The sequence below is a fragment of the Physella acuta genome, unplaced genomic scaffold (genome assembly GCF_028476545.2).
Source record: "Physella acuta isolate Inbredline_101_S28 unplaced genomic scaffold, ASM2847654v3 ptg002480l, whole genome shotgun sequence".
Classification (NCBI taxonomy): domain Eukaryota; kingdom Metazoa; phylum Mollusca; class Gastropoda; family Physidae; genus Physella; species Physella acuta.
The window spans coordinates 17501-35217 of record NW_026733955.1 but is presented as its reverse complement, the minus strand read 5'-3'; the positions used below and the strand labels follow the sequence as shown (position 1 = coordinate 35217).

Here is a 17717-nt window from a genome sequence, read left to right as displayed (position 1 = left end):
CTGGAGAGCCGCATCTTGATATCAAAAGAGCCGCATGCGGCTCGCGAGCCGCAGGTTGCCGACCCCTGATCTAGTAGAATAATTTGATTTTTTTTTACAAATATGTTAAAATTTTTAAGATTAAAACCAACAGACTCATAACAAATTAGTTTTTAACCAGATAGGATCATAATTTAAAAGTGTTTATTTATACAATGATTCAACGTAATAAATGTAAAAGATGATATATGAATAAACAATGTGGACTTTTTTTATCTACACACACACTCACACACACTCTCATATATATATATATATTTATATATATATATATATATATATATTTATATATATATATATATATATATATATATATATATATATATATATATATATATATATATATATATATATATATATATATATATATATATATAATGTTAGCATAATACATTCTGTGTAGTATACATTTGTATGTAGTGCAATGTGTTCACTCGCGTCCTCATTATATGACAATAAATCGTTTCTTTTGTTTCCTTAAAGATTAACTGTTTAGCCCCCGACACATAAGAAACAAATTTTATTTTTCTAAACCAAATAAATAAATAGACCTACTCAGCAAGCAGTGTTTCTTTTAGTCATCTCTCCCGGGGTGGGGGGGTGTGCTTAGGTGGACTCCCTTTCGAACGAAATAGAATTTATATAGAAAATATATACTTAACCTGCGAACACCCTCAACCCTCCCCCCCCCCCCCACCGGAACATTTAGATCGCCCCTCCACTCCGAAAATCTCAAGTGCTCTCCCCCCCCCCCTCACCGGAGGAAAAAGTCTGAAAGAAACACTGTCAGCAAAGACACTTTACCCACTCTCCTACTTTACTTAACAAACTCGTAAAAAAATAAAACTATAATTATCCACCCAAGTTTTTTTCCCCCTACTTTCCACCTACGTTTATTCTATTCCATATCAAACAGCCTTTTTCTAACATGTGTAATTCCTATCGGGCTGCTAAGTAGGTCAATAAACAGTTCTACGGTTCAATAAAACCTGAATGAGCAAAAGAACTGTTTATTGACCTACTTACCAGCCCTATACACGCCATCACCACAATTACACTCCTGTTTAATTATTATGTCTAATCATTTCAAGAAAATCTAAGCCTATACAACTTATATCCCTCACGTAATTTTACTTGGGAAAAAAAATTGAACCAAAAAAAAATACGTGAATAATCTCCCTCTAACTAGTCCCCCAACTTTGCAAGCATGAATTTTACTAAACACCAGCTGAACTTAAAAACTTTCCTAGAAATCCAAACTCTCTTCTGCATTAGCAGGTGAAGTGGGAGGGAATCATGTTCAGTCAAAAGCCTGTTCCACTTTATCAGACGACAATGTAGAAGAATCTGCCAACTTTCATCAGCAGACACATCAGGATCCAAGATGGCGTCAGCCTGCTCCCTGCTAAATTTATGGCTTTTAAAAAAAAATTAATGCCTTTTTTTAAATTTATGGCTATTAAAAAAAAGGCTTTTTTTTAAAAAAAATCCACAGACAAAGTGTGTTCCGTGCAGTGTTTCTTCCAGACGTTTTTCTCCGGGAGGGCACTTGGTATTTTCGGGGGGGGGGGGGGATGCACCCGAGAAGAGATGCCTGGAAGAAATACTGGTTCCATGACGGTACAAGGCTGACCCGAAAGTCTCGAGTTCGAATCCGAGTTCACTTAGTAGTACGTCGCTGAGTCCACCCAGCTCTGACGGGTACCAGACTCACGTTGGGGAAAACAAAGGCCATAGTGCTGAGCGCATTATCCTCTTGTATGCCGAGGTCATTGAAACAGAAGAACTCTACTTCATCTGCCACGTGTGTCTTGAGCATAGACTGGAACAAATGGTGAGCAGGCAGTTTCGTGAAAGAACACGAACAGGCAATTTCTAGCTGAAAGCAATTTTTGTTTAGTGTTTATGGTCAGTTTACTAAAGACTGTTTATATCGTTATAGTGCACTAGTTTGAAGAATAGGCTATTGGGGGAAAAAGTTAATTCATAATGAAAGGGGTGGTATGTATATAAGGTGGATAGGATATCGTGGGGTGGGTTATTAAATTCGATCAACGTGGGTTTATGTGTATTGGAAAGGGTGAGGGGGGGGGGAGGAGGGGGTCATGACCATATGCAGTGTATTAGTATGTCGTGGACCCAAAAAGATGAAGTGCACAATGTAAGGGCTTATCCATATATATATATATATATATATATATATATATATATATATATATATATATATATATATATATATATATATATATATATATATATATATATATATATATATATATATATATACAAACATAAGTAAAGAGGAGTAATTTCCTTTTTCTTACCAGCTCCTACTGACATAGCGAATAGAGGTGCATCGCATAGTTGCACAGTGGGTCCGCACTGTTCTGTATAGGGATCGAAGTGCATCCTGGTGATGTTTCGTTTGCCTTCGGAATTAGTGACGTGGCCCCATTGACACTCCCTGATGGATAAACGGATGTTGGTCAGAAATGTCGGAATCGAAGTCTACCCGACAGTCACTGGATATCTACCTTGCGGTCCATCGGTACCAGAGGAAGTAGAGTTCATCTATTTGGTTGTTTTTCCTTAGCATATACAGAGGTAGTGCAGTCACTACTGTTCCATAACGCATTAGCTTTATCTAACGTAGATCAGGTACCTATCAGAGCTGGGCGGACTCTAGTTGCAGTAGAGTTCATCTATTTCAGAGACCTCGGCATATGATACTGTGGTCAGCACTATTTTGTACTTTTCCTTAAATTGTGTTAGGTACCCATCTGCATGGATCTAGGGACGCTCTACTGACTTGAACCTGGATTCGAACTCGAGACATTCGGATTAGCAGTCTATCTCTACCACTACACTTGAACTTACCTGAATGAATCTGTACTACTTTCATATCAGTAACATGATCTGACCCTGGACTAGCCCGTACTACATTACACTTACTTGAACTTACCTGAATGAATCTGTACTACTTTCATATCAGTAACATGATTTGACCCTGGACTTACTCGTACTACCATCCACTTACTTGAACTTACCTGAATGAATCTGTACTACTTTCATATCAGTAACATGATCTGACCCTGGACTTACTCTTACTAACTTACACTTACTTGAAGATGAATTTGTACCACCCAGGGCGTCGCTACGCGGGAGGGGGAGAGCGGACAAGGGGGGTTTGGGTGAGGTGCGACGCCATGACGTAAACATGCAAACTATAGAGAAAACAATACTACACCCATGTGTATTTACAACCGACTGCCGATAAATTTCAGCAGTAAGAAATGTGGACAGTTTAAAGCTTTAGCCGGGTGGGGGGGGGGGGGGGGGGGTTTCGAAACCAACCGCAAAATTTACAGAGAAAAAAACGGGGAGGTGCCGCACCGGGTGACACTCGACCTAATGACGCCGCTGGTACTGTCTTCACATCAGAAGCTTGACCTGACCTCTACTTAACTGGCATGCACCGCCTGACACAGGTACCTGAAATCCCCAGAAATGAAGACTTACATTTTATACAGGTCCTGGTTGGAACATGTAGCGTAGTAACCATTGCATTGCTCTCCACAGAGGGGATAGGGGCCGTTAGCCCGGCCGACGCAATTGTAAATACAGTACTTTGGTTCTGTCAGGGAAATAATATAGAGTTGTCTTCGTTTATTTAATACACAGAATATATGATAGAGTTGCCTTCGCTTATTTAATACATAGAATATATGACAGAGTTGTCTTCGCTTATTTAATACACAGAATATATGACAGAGTTGTTTTCGCTTATTTAATACACAGAATATATGAGAGAGATGTATTGGTTTATTAAAAGTATATATTTGAAAGTGATATCTTCGTTTATTATATATACATATGAGATATATATCTTATATTATATATATAATATATATCTTCGTTTCTTACATACACAAATTAATAGGAGAGAGATATCTTCGTTTATTAAAACACAGAATATACTTCACAAGGGGCCATCCATAAATGAGGTCACGCGTTTTTTGACGATTTTTACCCCCACCCCCTCCGTCACACATCGTCATAAAATCCCAGACCTCCCCCCCCCCCCCCAAATAACGTCACACATCAGCCTAAGACCATCTCAAAATCGCAGTTGAATTTTTCTTAAAATACGATATTTTTTTCAAAAATCTCATCTGAACTCTCTCAACATAGAGTATTTTAATCAAATCCTATTACATTTTGTTAAAACAGTTTTCTAAAACGCGAAATAACGGCTAAAATTCATTTCTAGCATTGTTTTTTTATGATGTCAAAGTGTGACGTCACACCATCTGACCCGGGCCCCCCTCCCCCTCATCACACACCGTCACATAATTACGGATCCCCACTCCACCCCCTACCAGTGTGATGTCATTTATGGACGACCCCCAAACGAGTTGATTTATATTTTACAAAATATTAACGTAGTAATATTTTGACACGGCCTGGTCAAGTAGTAACGCATTTGGCTGCTTTGGCTGTATGACATCCCTGAGTCAACTCAGCTCCAATGGGTACCCGACTTACGTTGGGGAAAGTGAAGGCAGCTGGGCATAATGCTGACCACACCATCCTACCCGAGGTCAAGAAACAAACAAACTCTACATCATCTGCCCAATTATAGGTAGGTCTAAAGAGGAATTTTACTTATAACTAACCATTTTTATAACTACTGTAAAATTTAAAATATTTAATAAATACAAAAAAAGTTTTTACTTACTCGATATCTGACTCAGGGTTTAAAAAGTATGTATAAATACGTCAAGTATGTCGTTTCAATGACTATGTAATAAAAAAACTCTTTTATTTGAGTTCCTGGCTGAACGCACAGAAACGAATACTTGTATGGAATATTTCTCAATGCAGTTGATTACCTGACCTAAGAGTACTAAAAGTAAAGTAAGTAACCGTTTCAAACCGGGGGGTCATTTGGGGCAGATGAAGTTGAGTTCCCCCCTTTTCTTTGAACACGTCATATGAAAGGATAGTGTAGTCACCACTACGCTCAGCCATGTATACTTTCCCTAACGTGAGCCAGGTACCCATCAGAGCTGGGTGGGCTCAGGCACGTCTTACGAACTCGTTCCCGGGATACGAACACGAGACGTTCGGGTTAGCAGCCTTGCGCTCTACCATCTCACCACGTCGTCTTAAATAGCGATTTCCGACATCAAAGCCCCCGCCCCCTCGCCTACAAGAGCACATACACCCCCCTACTTACCACCACGATCTTTACATAGAAATTATTAAAATTGCATATATATATATATATATATATATATATATATATATATATATATATATATATATATATATATATATATATATATATATATATATATATATATATATATATATATATACATATATAACTACATAGAAATTTTTAAAATTGCATATATACATATTATATATATATATATATATATATATATATATATATATATATATATATATATACATATATATACATATATATATACATATATATATACATATACATATACATATACATATACATATATATATATATATATATATATATATATATATATATATATATATATATATATATATATATATATATATATATATATATATATATATATATATATATACATATATATATAGATAGATAGATAGATAGATAGATAGATAGATAGATTAGATAGATAGATAGATTAGATAGATAGATAGATAGATAGATAGATAGATAGATAGATAGATAGATAGATAGATAGATAGATAGATAGATAGATAGATAGATAGATAGATAGATAGATAGATAGATAGATAGATAGATAGATAGATAGATAGATAGATAGATAGATAGATAGATAGATAGATACACTTTAATCAGTGCCGCCCCCTCAGTCCGAAGAAAAATACCTGAAAGAAACCCTGCCCATAGCCCCTGTTATTAAAAAGAAAACAAAAATGATTCCACACCGCCTCTGGTCTTTACGGTGACGTTGTTTACTTCGGGTAGCGGCGGACAAGATTCCGACGAATATTCACAAGAATCTGTCACGGGATTGTATATCAACCTCTTTAGTTTACCGCTTGTTGGGTCGTTACCTTCCCAACCTAGTGCGCAAACCCTGGTGAGAAGATGTTTTTTTTACAAGATTTTATTTTAAACCTTCAAACATTGGATAAGTGATAATGTCTTATGATCAATAAAAATGGAAATGGTATTGACACATAATGACACGTTTCTTTTTAATCTGCTGCGCACACGACAACTCCAATGTACAGACAACACACTTAGAGCTGACATAAACATATACAAACGAGACAATTCATAGCTCACACATATACACAAGATAAATACAGATCACGTGTATACAGACTCACACACGCACATACAAGAGGACACACTTCGGCTGACACGCACATACGGGCCTAGGCTACACAGCACACATACATACACAATGAAGACACTACACTTACAACTGACACACACATACACACAAACATACACAAGAAAACACATACCTCACATACACACACACACATACACTGATAACGTTCATAATCTGTAACGGACAATCCTAACACTTTATAGTATACAATTTTAATGTGACAATCCTTACATCTCATAGAATACAATTTTAACGTGACAATCTTACATCTCATAGAATACAATTTTAAACTGACAATCTTACATCTCATAGAATATATGTTTAACGTGGCAATCTTACATCTCATAGAATACAATTTTAACGTGACAATTCTTACATCTCATAGAATACATGTTTAACTTGACAATCCTTACAGAATATAATTATAACGTGACAATTCTTACATCTCATAAAATACAATTTTAACGTGACAATCCTAAAACCTTAAACTATACTTTAAACGTGACAATATTACATCTCATAGAATACAATTTTAACGTGACAATTCTTACATCTCATGGAATACAATTTTAACGTGACAATCCTTACATCGCATAGAATACAATTTTAACGTGACAATTCTTACATCTCATAGATTACAATTTTAACGTGACATCCTTACAGATTACAATTTTAACGTGACAATCCTTACAGATTACAATTTTAACGTGACAACCCTTACATCTCATAGAATACAATTTTAACGTGACAATTCTTACAGCTCGTAGATTACAATTTTAACGTGACATCCTTACAGATTACAATTTTAACGTGACAATCCTTACATCGCATAGAATACAATTTTAACGTGACAATTCTTACATCTCATAGATTACAATTTTAACGTGACAATACTTACCGCTCGTAGATTACAATTTTAACGTGACATCCTAACATATTACAATTTTAACGTGAAAATCCTTACAGATTACAATTTTAACGTGACAACCCTTACATCTCATAAAATACAATTTTAACGTGACAATTCTTACAGCTCATAGATTACAATTTTAACGTGACATCCTTACAGATTACAATTTTAACGTGACAATCCTTACAGATTACAATTTTAACGTGACAACCCTTACATCTCATAGAATACAATTTTAACGTGACAATTCTTACAGCTCGTAGACTACAATTTTAACGTGACATCCTTACAGATTACAATTTTAACGTGACAATCCTTACAGATTACAATTTTAACGCTAAAACCCTTACATCTCATAGAATACAATTTCAAAGTGACAATCTTACATTTCATAGAATACAATTTTAACGTGACAATCTTACATCTCATAGAATACAATTTTAACGTGGCAATCCTTACAGATTACAATTTTAACGTGACAATCCTTACAGATTACAGTTTTAACGTGACAACCCTTACATCTCATAGAATACAATTTTAACGTGAGAATCCTTACAGAATACAATTTTAACGTGACAATCTTACATCTCATAGAATACAATTTTAAAGTGACAATCTTAAATCTCATAGAATACAATTTTAACGTGACAATCTTACATCTCATAGAATACAATTTTAACGTGACAATCCTTACAAATTAGAGTTTTAACGTGACAACCCTTACATCTCATAGAATACAGTTTTAACGTGACAATCCTTACAGATTACAGTTTTAACGTGACAACCCTTACATCTCATAGAATACAATTTGAACGTGAGAATCCTTACAGAATACAATTTTAACGTGACAATCTTACATCTCATAGAATACAATTTTAATGTGACAATCTTACATCTCATAGAATACAATTTTAACGTGACAACCCTTACATCTCATAGAATACAGTTTCAACGTGACAATCCTTACAGATTACAGTTTTAACGTGACAAACCTTACATCTCATAGAATACAATTTTAACGTGAAAATCCTTACAGATTACAGTTTTAACGTGACAAACCTTACATCTCATAGAATACATTTTTAACGTGACAATCCTTACAGATTACAATTTTAACGTGACAACCCTTACATCTCATAGAATACAGTTTCAACGTGACAATCCTTACAGATTACAGTTTTAACGTGACAAACCTTACATCTCATAGAATACAATTTTAACGTGACAATCCTTACAGATTACAGTTTTAACGTGACAACCCTTACATCTCATAGAATATCTCCCCGCTACAGCTTGCAAATCTCCCATCCAGACACGCTAAAGCATCGCAGAGGGCGTAGCTACCATCAGGTCGACCCACACAGTTTGTTCCATCCACGCATGCAGTGGCTAAAAACATGAATTGGATTAGTTTTAAATCCATTCATACCCCAAGCATTCCATGGCTGAAAACATGAATTGGATTAGTTTTAAATCCATTCATACCCCACGCATTCCATGGCTGAAAACATGAATTGGATTAGTTTTAAATCCATTCATACCCCAAGCATTCCATGACTGAAAACATGAATTGGATTAGTTTTAAATCCATTCATACCCCACGCATTCCATGGCTGAAAACATGAATTGGATTAGTTTTAAATCCATTCATACCCCAAGCATTCCATGACTGAAAACATGAATTGGATTAGTTTTAAATCCATTCATACCCCACGCATTCCATGGCTGAAAACATGAATTGGATTAGTTTTAAATCCATTCATACCCCACGCATTCCATGGCTGAAAACATGAATTGGATTAGTTTTAAATCCATTCATACCCCAAGCATTCCATGACTGAAAGCATGAATTGGATTAGTTTTAAATCCATTCCTATCTAACATTTTGCATTTTGCTTGTTTTTTTTTTAAAAGATATAGAAAATACACAAAATATAAAATTTTACCAGTGTCCGCCCCCCTACAATTTCAAGTTCCCCCCCCCCTTCTCCCCACCCCCCCCCCGGAGTAATCATGAAAGAAACACTGCAAGCAAGTACACCCGTGGTACTCAGACTAGACTTCTCTAACGTGACTCGCATAGGTTGGTTTTGGCTCAAGGGCGGAATTGGGGGGGGGGGGGGTTCGTATCGAGTTCCCATCTGCCGATAAAACAGCGCCGCCCCCTTCAGACCTTAAGGCGGGATTAGGGGTTGGGGGTCATTATCGAATGCCCGTCCGCCATCCACACCACACTGTCCCTTAAGTCGGGGTAAGGGGCAGGGGGTCCGCATCAAATGCCCTCCCGCCCGCCACACCGCGTCGCCCCATTTAACTCACATATTTGAAGACAGTGGTACTCACGTTTAAGGGAGATAATTCTTGATAAAACTTGGTCATTGAGTTCACAAACCTCTGTAGACTTTTCACATTTCTTGCTAGTGGGCTGGAATACCAGAGTCACATCCGGCATTTCGCTGTTTTGTTCACATGACCTAGTGGTAATGTAGAGATACTTTCTTCACATGACCTAGTGGTAATATTTGTTCACATGACCTAGTGGTAATGTAGAGATACTTTCTTCACATGACCTAGTGGTAATGTAGAGATACTTTCTTCACATGACCTTGTGGTAATGTAGAGATACTTTCTTCACATGACCTAGTGGTAATATAGAGATACTTTCTTCACATGACCTAGTGGTAATGTAGAGATACTTTCTTCACATGACCTAGTGGTAATATAGAGATACTTTCTTCAAATGACCTAGTGGTAATATAGAGATGCTTTGTTCACATGACCTAGTGGTAATATTTGTTCACATGACCTAGTGGTAATATAGAGATACTTTCTTCACATGACCTAGTGGTAATATTTGTTCACATGACCTAGTGGTAATATAGAGATACTTTCTTCACATGACATAGTGGTAATATAGAGATACTTTCTTAACATGACCTAGTGGTAATATTTGTTCACATGACCTATTGGTAATGTAGAGATACTATATTCACATGACCTAGTGGTAATATTTGTTCACATGACCTCGTGGTAATATAGAGATACTTTGTTCACATGACCTAGTGGTAATGTAGAGATACTTTTTTTCACACGACCTAGTGGTAATGTAGAGATACTTTATTCACATGACCTAGTGGTAATATTTGTTCACATGACCTAGTGGTAATGTAGAGATACTTTATTCACATGACCTAGTGGTAATATAGAGATACTTTGTTCATATGACCTCGTGGTAATATTTGTTGACATGACCTAGTGGTAATATAGAGATACTTTCTTCACATGACCTAATGGTTTATTTAGAAATATGTGTGAGATATTTTGTCCGAGATATTTTGTCTGATATCATGTGTCAATGGTATCATATGTCCTTATATATTTTGTCCTGAGATCATTTGTCCTGAGATATTTTGTCTGGGATATTTTGTCTGCGATCATTCGTCCTGAGATATTTGTCCTGAGATCATTTGTCCTGAGATCATTTGTCATGAGATCATTAACTTTGTCCTGTCAGCGTTAAAGGTCTTACATTCTATTCATGTTTCCGTTCTCGCAATGTCCGTAGTATCCTCTATAACACTGCTCGCCACACAGTGGGTAGTCCCCATCTTTACGATATGCACATCCGTAGGTTAAACAAGATCCTGTTGGTTGAAGGTAAAAATACATCAACATGCACTGTATGCCCGATATGGAACGACGTGGATTAGCGGTAGAGCGCTAGGCTGCTAACCTGAACGTCTCGAGTTCGAATCCGGGTCAAAGTCAGTAGAACGCCCATGAGGCCATCCAGCTAATAAGGATACCTAACCAAGGAAAAGTAAAGGAAGGCGGTTGGGCAAAGTGCTGACCACACCTTCCCTTCATATGCTGAGGTCAAGAAATATATGAACTCTACTTCACCTGCACAATGAACAGCAAGGCCTAGAGACGATTCTTTTATATGCCCTTACTTGAGGTGAGCGTGGTCGGATATAGCGCTTTTAATTTGAAAGTCTTGAAATCGGTTCACGGGCCCTGAGTCCACTCAGCCAAAATAGGTACCTTACTAACGTTAGAGAATCTAAGACGGTTGGGTATAGTGCTGACCACACTGATTTAAAGCTTACAGATTCGTTTGTCCAGTGATGACATTTCCCAGAGACACGAACCTTCCTAGATGTTAAAACTAGTCTAGAATTCGAACGTTCCAGAATCAAATCTACTTTGTACACTAAATCGTCAAAATTTACTTTTTTTTTAATAAAGTTAATGTGAGTATGCTACCATCACATAGAACCAGCATGTTTTGGAAGAAACAATAGTAGCGATTTCAGGGATAGCATATGGCTAGGTCATGGCTGGCTTTGATTATAAACTATTGTCTGAACCGTCTTTATTTAATTATACATGTAAACAGAAAAAGAAAACATGGGATTTTATCCTAAAGATGTTTCACCCCTTGCAAACTTATTCCTACATTTATTTTCTTTTTATCTACGCAAATCTTGGTAACTAATGAAATAATCATTAAGGCGTATTTTATACGGTTTCGCTCGTATATGGCCTTTGATATTACCACTGCTTCTATCCCATATTTCAAAACTAGCTTTCATTTGTGTCATTCTTTTATTTCTTTTCTTTATTTCTGTACCGTCCGACGACATTATCCATATATAAATAGAGCTATAACCGATGACATCATAAATAAAGTCTTCAAACAAACAACGACAACGAAACACGAAAATGTTCAACCCTAGCTGTATGATGGAATTATTAAGATATCCCAACACCAGTATACACAACATGATGCCAACCTTAGCTGTATAATGGAACTATTAAGATATCACAACACCGGTATAGACAACATGAGGCCAACCCTAGCTGTATAATATGCCAACCCTAGCTGTATAATGGAACCATTAAGATATCACGACACCGGTATACACAACATGATGCCAACCCTAGCTGTATAATATGCCAACCCTAGCTGTATAATGGAACTATTAAGATATCACAACACCGGTATACACAACATGATGCCAACCCTAGCTGTATGATGGAACTATTAAGATATCACGACACCGGTATACACAACATGAGGCCAACCCTAGCTGTATAATATGCCAACCCTAGCTGTATAATGGAACCATTAAGATATCACGACACCGGTATACACAACATGAGGCCAACCCTAGCTGTATAATATGCCAACCCTAGCTGTATAATGGAACCATTAAGATATCACGACACCGGTATACACAACATGAGGCCAACCCTAGCTGTATAATATGCCAACCCTAGCTGTATAATGGAACCATTAAGATATCACGACACCGGTATACACAACATGAGGCCAACCCTAGCTGTATAATATGCCAACCCTAGCTGTATAATGGAACCATTAAGATATCACGACACCGGTATACACAACATGAGGCCAACCCTAGCTGTATAATATGCCAACCCTAGCTGTATAATGGAACTATTAAGATATCACGACACCGGTATACACAACATGATGCCAACCCCAGCTGTATAATGAAACTACTAAGATATCACAACAACAGAATTCAAAACATTCCTTACTGACGCCAAAGTTGTTCATGTCGCAGATCTGGTTGCTGTGCGTGCAGGCGTCCATGGTAGGGTTGTAGATGAGGCGTGCGTTGTACTTGGTGCCGTTTTTGGTGCGATACTCGCCCAGAGCACACGGCCTGTAATAGATGATGTCTTTGGTTCTTATTTACGCGACAAAATGTGCGTCACCGTACACGATTACTAATAACGTTACGATGATGAACACAGTTTGTAAGGGTCGGGGTTGGTCGGGTCGCTAAAACGCATGGCTGCTAAACCTTATAGTCACAAGTTCAAAACCACGGGCAGGTTCTTGTACAAATATATGGAGATGTTCATTATATCGTTGTTTTATTGTTGTTGTTTTTTTTCCGGCGAAAAAGTAAACATAATTAAGTGCTAATTCCGTTTACCAGAAATTGATCAGAAATTAAAAGAAACCAGAACATAAGATCTAAAAAGTATTCATAAAATTGTGTCAACTAAAATAAAACGGTTATCACAATATCGTGTCACCGTAGCGACCAGTATACATAAATACATGCAAGATTGGAAAGATTTTCCCAATCAGGTGGGCTAGGGCTAGGGCTAGATCTAGTACTATTTTCATGTTTTTTGTGTGGCGGGGTTCAACCTGTAGTGGGGTTTATCTGGACAAGATCTGGTGCTATCGCAAGAAACAATCGTTAACTAAAGCACGTTGCTGGGTTTTTTCCCTTGTATATTTACTCACATCTACATTTATTAAAGCACATAGATGTTTCTTTTCTCATATGTATTTACTCACATCTTATCTAAAGCACATTGCTGTTGTTTTTTATCATGTCATTTACTCACATCTCCTTATCTTAAGCACATTGATGTCGTTTTTTATCATGTCATTTACTCACATCTCCTTATCTAAAGCATATCGCTGTTGTTTTTTATCATGTTATTTACTCACATCTCAATTCCGTCGCCGTTCGTACAAGACAAGTAGTACCCATTTTCACACTTGTTACACAGCACGTGATTTCCGTCCGGTTGTTCAGAACAGTCATTTTTACAATATTCTGATGGTGGTGGCGCTGCACATATATATATATATATATATATATATATATATATATATATATATATATATATATATATATATATATAATGTGTGTGTGTGTGTGTGTGTGTGTGTGTGTGTGTGTGGTTCCATGACAAGTGATCCAGACAAAATATTTCACGGACAAATGATCTCACAGATAAAAGATACCAGGACAAATGATCTCACAGATAAAAGATACCAGGAAAATGATCTCACAGATAAAAGATACCAGGACAAATGATCTCACAGATAAAAGATACCAGGACAAATGATCTCACAGATAAAAGATACCAGGATAAATGATCTCACAGATAAAAGATACCAGGATAAATGATCTCACAGATAAAAGATACCAGGATAAATGATCTCACAGATAGAAGATACCAGGACAAATGATCTCACAGATAAAAGATACCAGGACAAATGATCTCAAAGATAAAAGATACTAGGACAAATGATCTAAGGACAAATGATATCGCCGAGAAAGTATATCGGGACACAATATAGAAGGTCAAACGATGTTATCTACAGATGATCTCAGAAAAAAGTATTTCACAGCAAAATATTTCAAGTATTCGATTGTAAAAGTTTTATTTTTAATGTCATGTGTTTTTTTCTAATTTACTTTTTTCACATAATAATTGCCACCATCTAATAACCATATTAAAAAATTACAATCAGTAATATAAAACTCGAAGATTAAAACGTATTTTCAAGAGACAGCTTAGTTGGGCTTGCTGATCATGAGAAAATCCAACCGCATTAGGTGGATAAAAGCAGATCAAAGTGAATAGCTAATTTATCGATGTAAGGGTTATTTAAACACATTTGTACTAATGATATCGTTTGCTCTATTGACGGAGACAGGCTCTGCGTTGACAGTACAACTGTCATACACTTTTTAAAAAAAAAACATCAATTTGAAATAGGCTTTTATTTTTTTTTAAGCTAGCCTACATCATGTAGTCTATCATTATTCTTGTTCATGATTTTCCAATTACTTCACTATAACGGAATTAAAACTTTTCTTTTTATTTCTTTTTATTTTTTACCGATTTAATAAAAACATTCACAATTGGTTTGAAAAATACCACCTGGCAAGTACCAGAACGAGAAGTTGGTGACCTACTTACAAGCCCTATTGTGATCAATACACAATGGCGTATAAAGTATGATACACACTGTCAAAACAAACAATGATTCAGCCTAAGAAAACCAAAACATTTGAAAAAAGATGAGAAACTATAACACAACATTAAACACACAGCAAACTCTGCATCTGCTATTACTATAAAAGCCACTAACACCCATTTAATCTAAGTCCATTGGTGAAACATCGTACTTGTTTGTACAAGATAAATATACTTTACCTGCTAGCGAGCCGACCACACAGGCAAGAAGAAAAATGATTTCTTTCCCCATCTTTGATGGAACCATCATTGGATGGTGATGCGTGGCTCCACTCTCGTGTCTGACGTCATCACATCGGTGTGGTTAGATACATGGACACGTCATCACTCTACAACAGACTTGTGTCACCCTCTAACCGCCGCACTACGTACCAAATCAGATATAAGGTAGGGGGGGGGGGGGTTATACATAAATGACGTCACGCTTTTATGTTTGACGATTTTTACCTCCCACCCACCGCCATAGATCGTCACAAATGACGTCACACCTCAGCCTACTATCCCCACCCCCCTCAAAATTGCAGTTGAATAATTTTTAAAACATCGATATTTTTTTTTCTAAACTCTTGACTAAGCGTGGTCAACATAGAGTATTTTAATCAATTTCTTTTACAATTTATTAAAACAGTCTACTAAAACGCGAAATAACGGCTAAAATTTGTTTTCTAACATTACCTTTTTTAAATACAAAAAGTGCGACTTTACGCTATCTAAACCCCCCCCCCCCCACCACCCTCATAACACACCGACACAAAAATTACGGCCCCTCCCCCTCTTTCGAGTGTGATGTCATTTTATGACCGACCCAAAACTTACAAAAAATATTAAATAACCTTAAAAACGACTAATTAAAACGTGTAATTAAATCGAAAGCTAGCTCATTAAAAACCTCATAGTATATTTTTTTTAATGTGATGAAACGTTATGATTAAAAAAATACTCTAGATCTTAAGCAACATTTTATTTTATCTTTTGGGTTGACAAGGTATTCAATAGATGATTACTGGCCATAATAGTATTTTAACTGGTACGGTTATGTTTCGATTTGGATAGACTGTTTCTATATTTGTGTTGAAGAATTTTAATAGAGAGCCGTTAATGAAACATTGGACGTTGAAACGAGCAATAAAAATCAGCTGAAATAAGTAGCATTTACAAACACAATTTCAATTTATATCGGTGTTTTTACTCTTACGTGTACAAATCTTCTTTTTTTTTTTAAACTTATGCGTGGATGCGGCAAATATTTTAAATCAAACTCCATAAAATTTAGTATTGTATTCAAATTATTAGTTTAAAGTATTAGCATTAGTCGTATTCTCTGACTCGACTCCGACAGAAAAAAAACAGTATTATTCCTGTCCCTAATCCTAACTAAAATCATAAAACACAAACATCGATCACAGATTTCTTTCAGACTTTTTTCTCCGGGGGGGGGGGGTGCTAATATTTTCGTGAGGCGGAATCCATTTACCGGGGGGGGGGGGTGGAGACTGGTAAAAGTATGTTTTCTATATAATATATAAATTCCATTTCGTTGGGGGGGGGGGGGCTGTAGACTTTCTTCCGGTGGGGGGGGGGGGGGGGCGAAGAGATGCCTGAAAGAAACACTGCTCGATCTTAAGAATTATCTACCTCCTTGCAGTTCCACAAAGTGCATTATTAGAACAAGAATCTTCACCATACTAGTCGGTATACAACATAGATCATGATACTCTAGTTAGTTAATAATACGTAGGTTACATTTCATTAGATTTAGACATCTAACTGCTAGATCTAGTAAGTAAATAATACCTAGACCTAGATCTTGATCTACGTGGATCTACAGAATCTAGCTAGACCAGTGGTTCTTAACCTGGGTTCGATCGAACCGCAGGGGTTCGGTGAGTCAGTCTCAGGGGTTCGGTGAGCCAGTCTCAGGGGCTCGGCGGATGTCGAGACATACACCGGACTTCAATAATTCACTATCGGATTTTATCAGTGCGGACGATAGAACTATTTAAAAGGTTTCAGTGAATTCGCATACGAAACGGGTGGGGTTCAGTACTTCTAAAATGTGAAGAATTCTGATTCTGAGCTAGATTCTAGATCTAGACGAATCTGGACCACTCTAGACTAGTCTGTCTTTAATTTCTGTTTCTACAATTGATAGTCTCATTAATTGTGAACTACATTCACTACCCTATTAAGTACCTAGGGTAAAATAGTCTACCATGTACCTGATGAAAATACTACCATACAGATGAAATGTTTTGGTTGTGATAGAAAGTTTGATTTTTTAGCTCACAACAAAACCGTCCTGCCCTTAGCCGGAAATCAGTTTTGTTGACATTACGCCTTAACTTAAAAGAGCGCAGTTTTTGATTACGTCATTTTGTTATTTCTTAACAAGATTAAAAGGGAACATAATTTTTACTCGTATACTGCCTGTAAAGGGTTTCAATGTAATGGTGTAAAAACATCAAATTCAAGATTCTGACAAATCTGGGCGTTTAAAAACAACGTGAGTAACAAAATGTTAGATCTGCAATGGAGAGAAACAACGGAGAGAAACAAGATAG

General features: G+C 36.6%; 1 protein-coding gene across 3 annotated transcripts; it reads right to left on the bottom strand.

Moving 5' to 3' along the window:
• Positions 1-800: 800 nt before the first annotated feature.
• LOC131933375 (uncharacterized) lies at positions 801-17461 on the bottom strand. Of its 3 annotated transcripts, none has more exons than XM_059290154.1 (11): positions 17376-17461; positions 15337-15520; positions 13835-13958; positions 12901-13028; positions 10862-10976; positions 9676-9806; positions 8598-8721; positions 6007-6158; positions 3559-3673; positions 2364-2503; positions 801-1456 (listed from the first exon to the last, which is right to left on the bottom strand). In XM_059290154.1, the coding sequence occupies exons 2-11, from the start codon at positions 15404-15406 to the stop codon at positions 1365-1367; spliced, it is 1191 nt and encodes a 396-aa protein (XP_059146137.1). In that variant the 5' UTR covers positions 15407-15520; positions 17376-17461; the 3' UTR covers positions 801-1364. The 3 variants fall into 3 exon arrangements, with proteins under 3 accessions (XP_059146137.1, XP_059146138.1, XP_059146140.1); XM_059290155.1 differs by having other exon boundaries at positions 801-1444; XM_059290157.1 differs by having other exon boundaries at positions 801-1441.
• Positions 17462-17717: the final 256 nt, after the last annotated feature.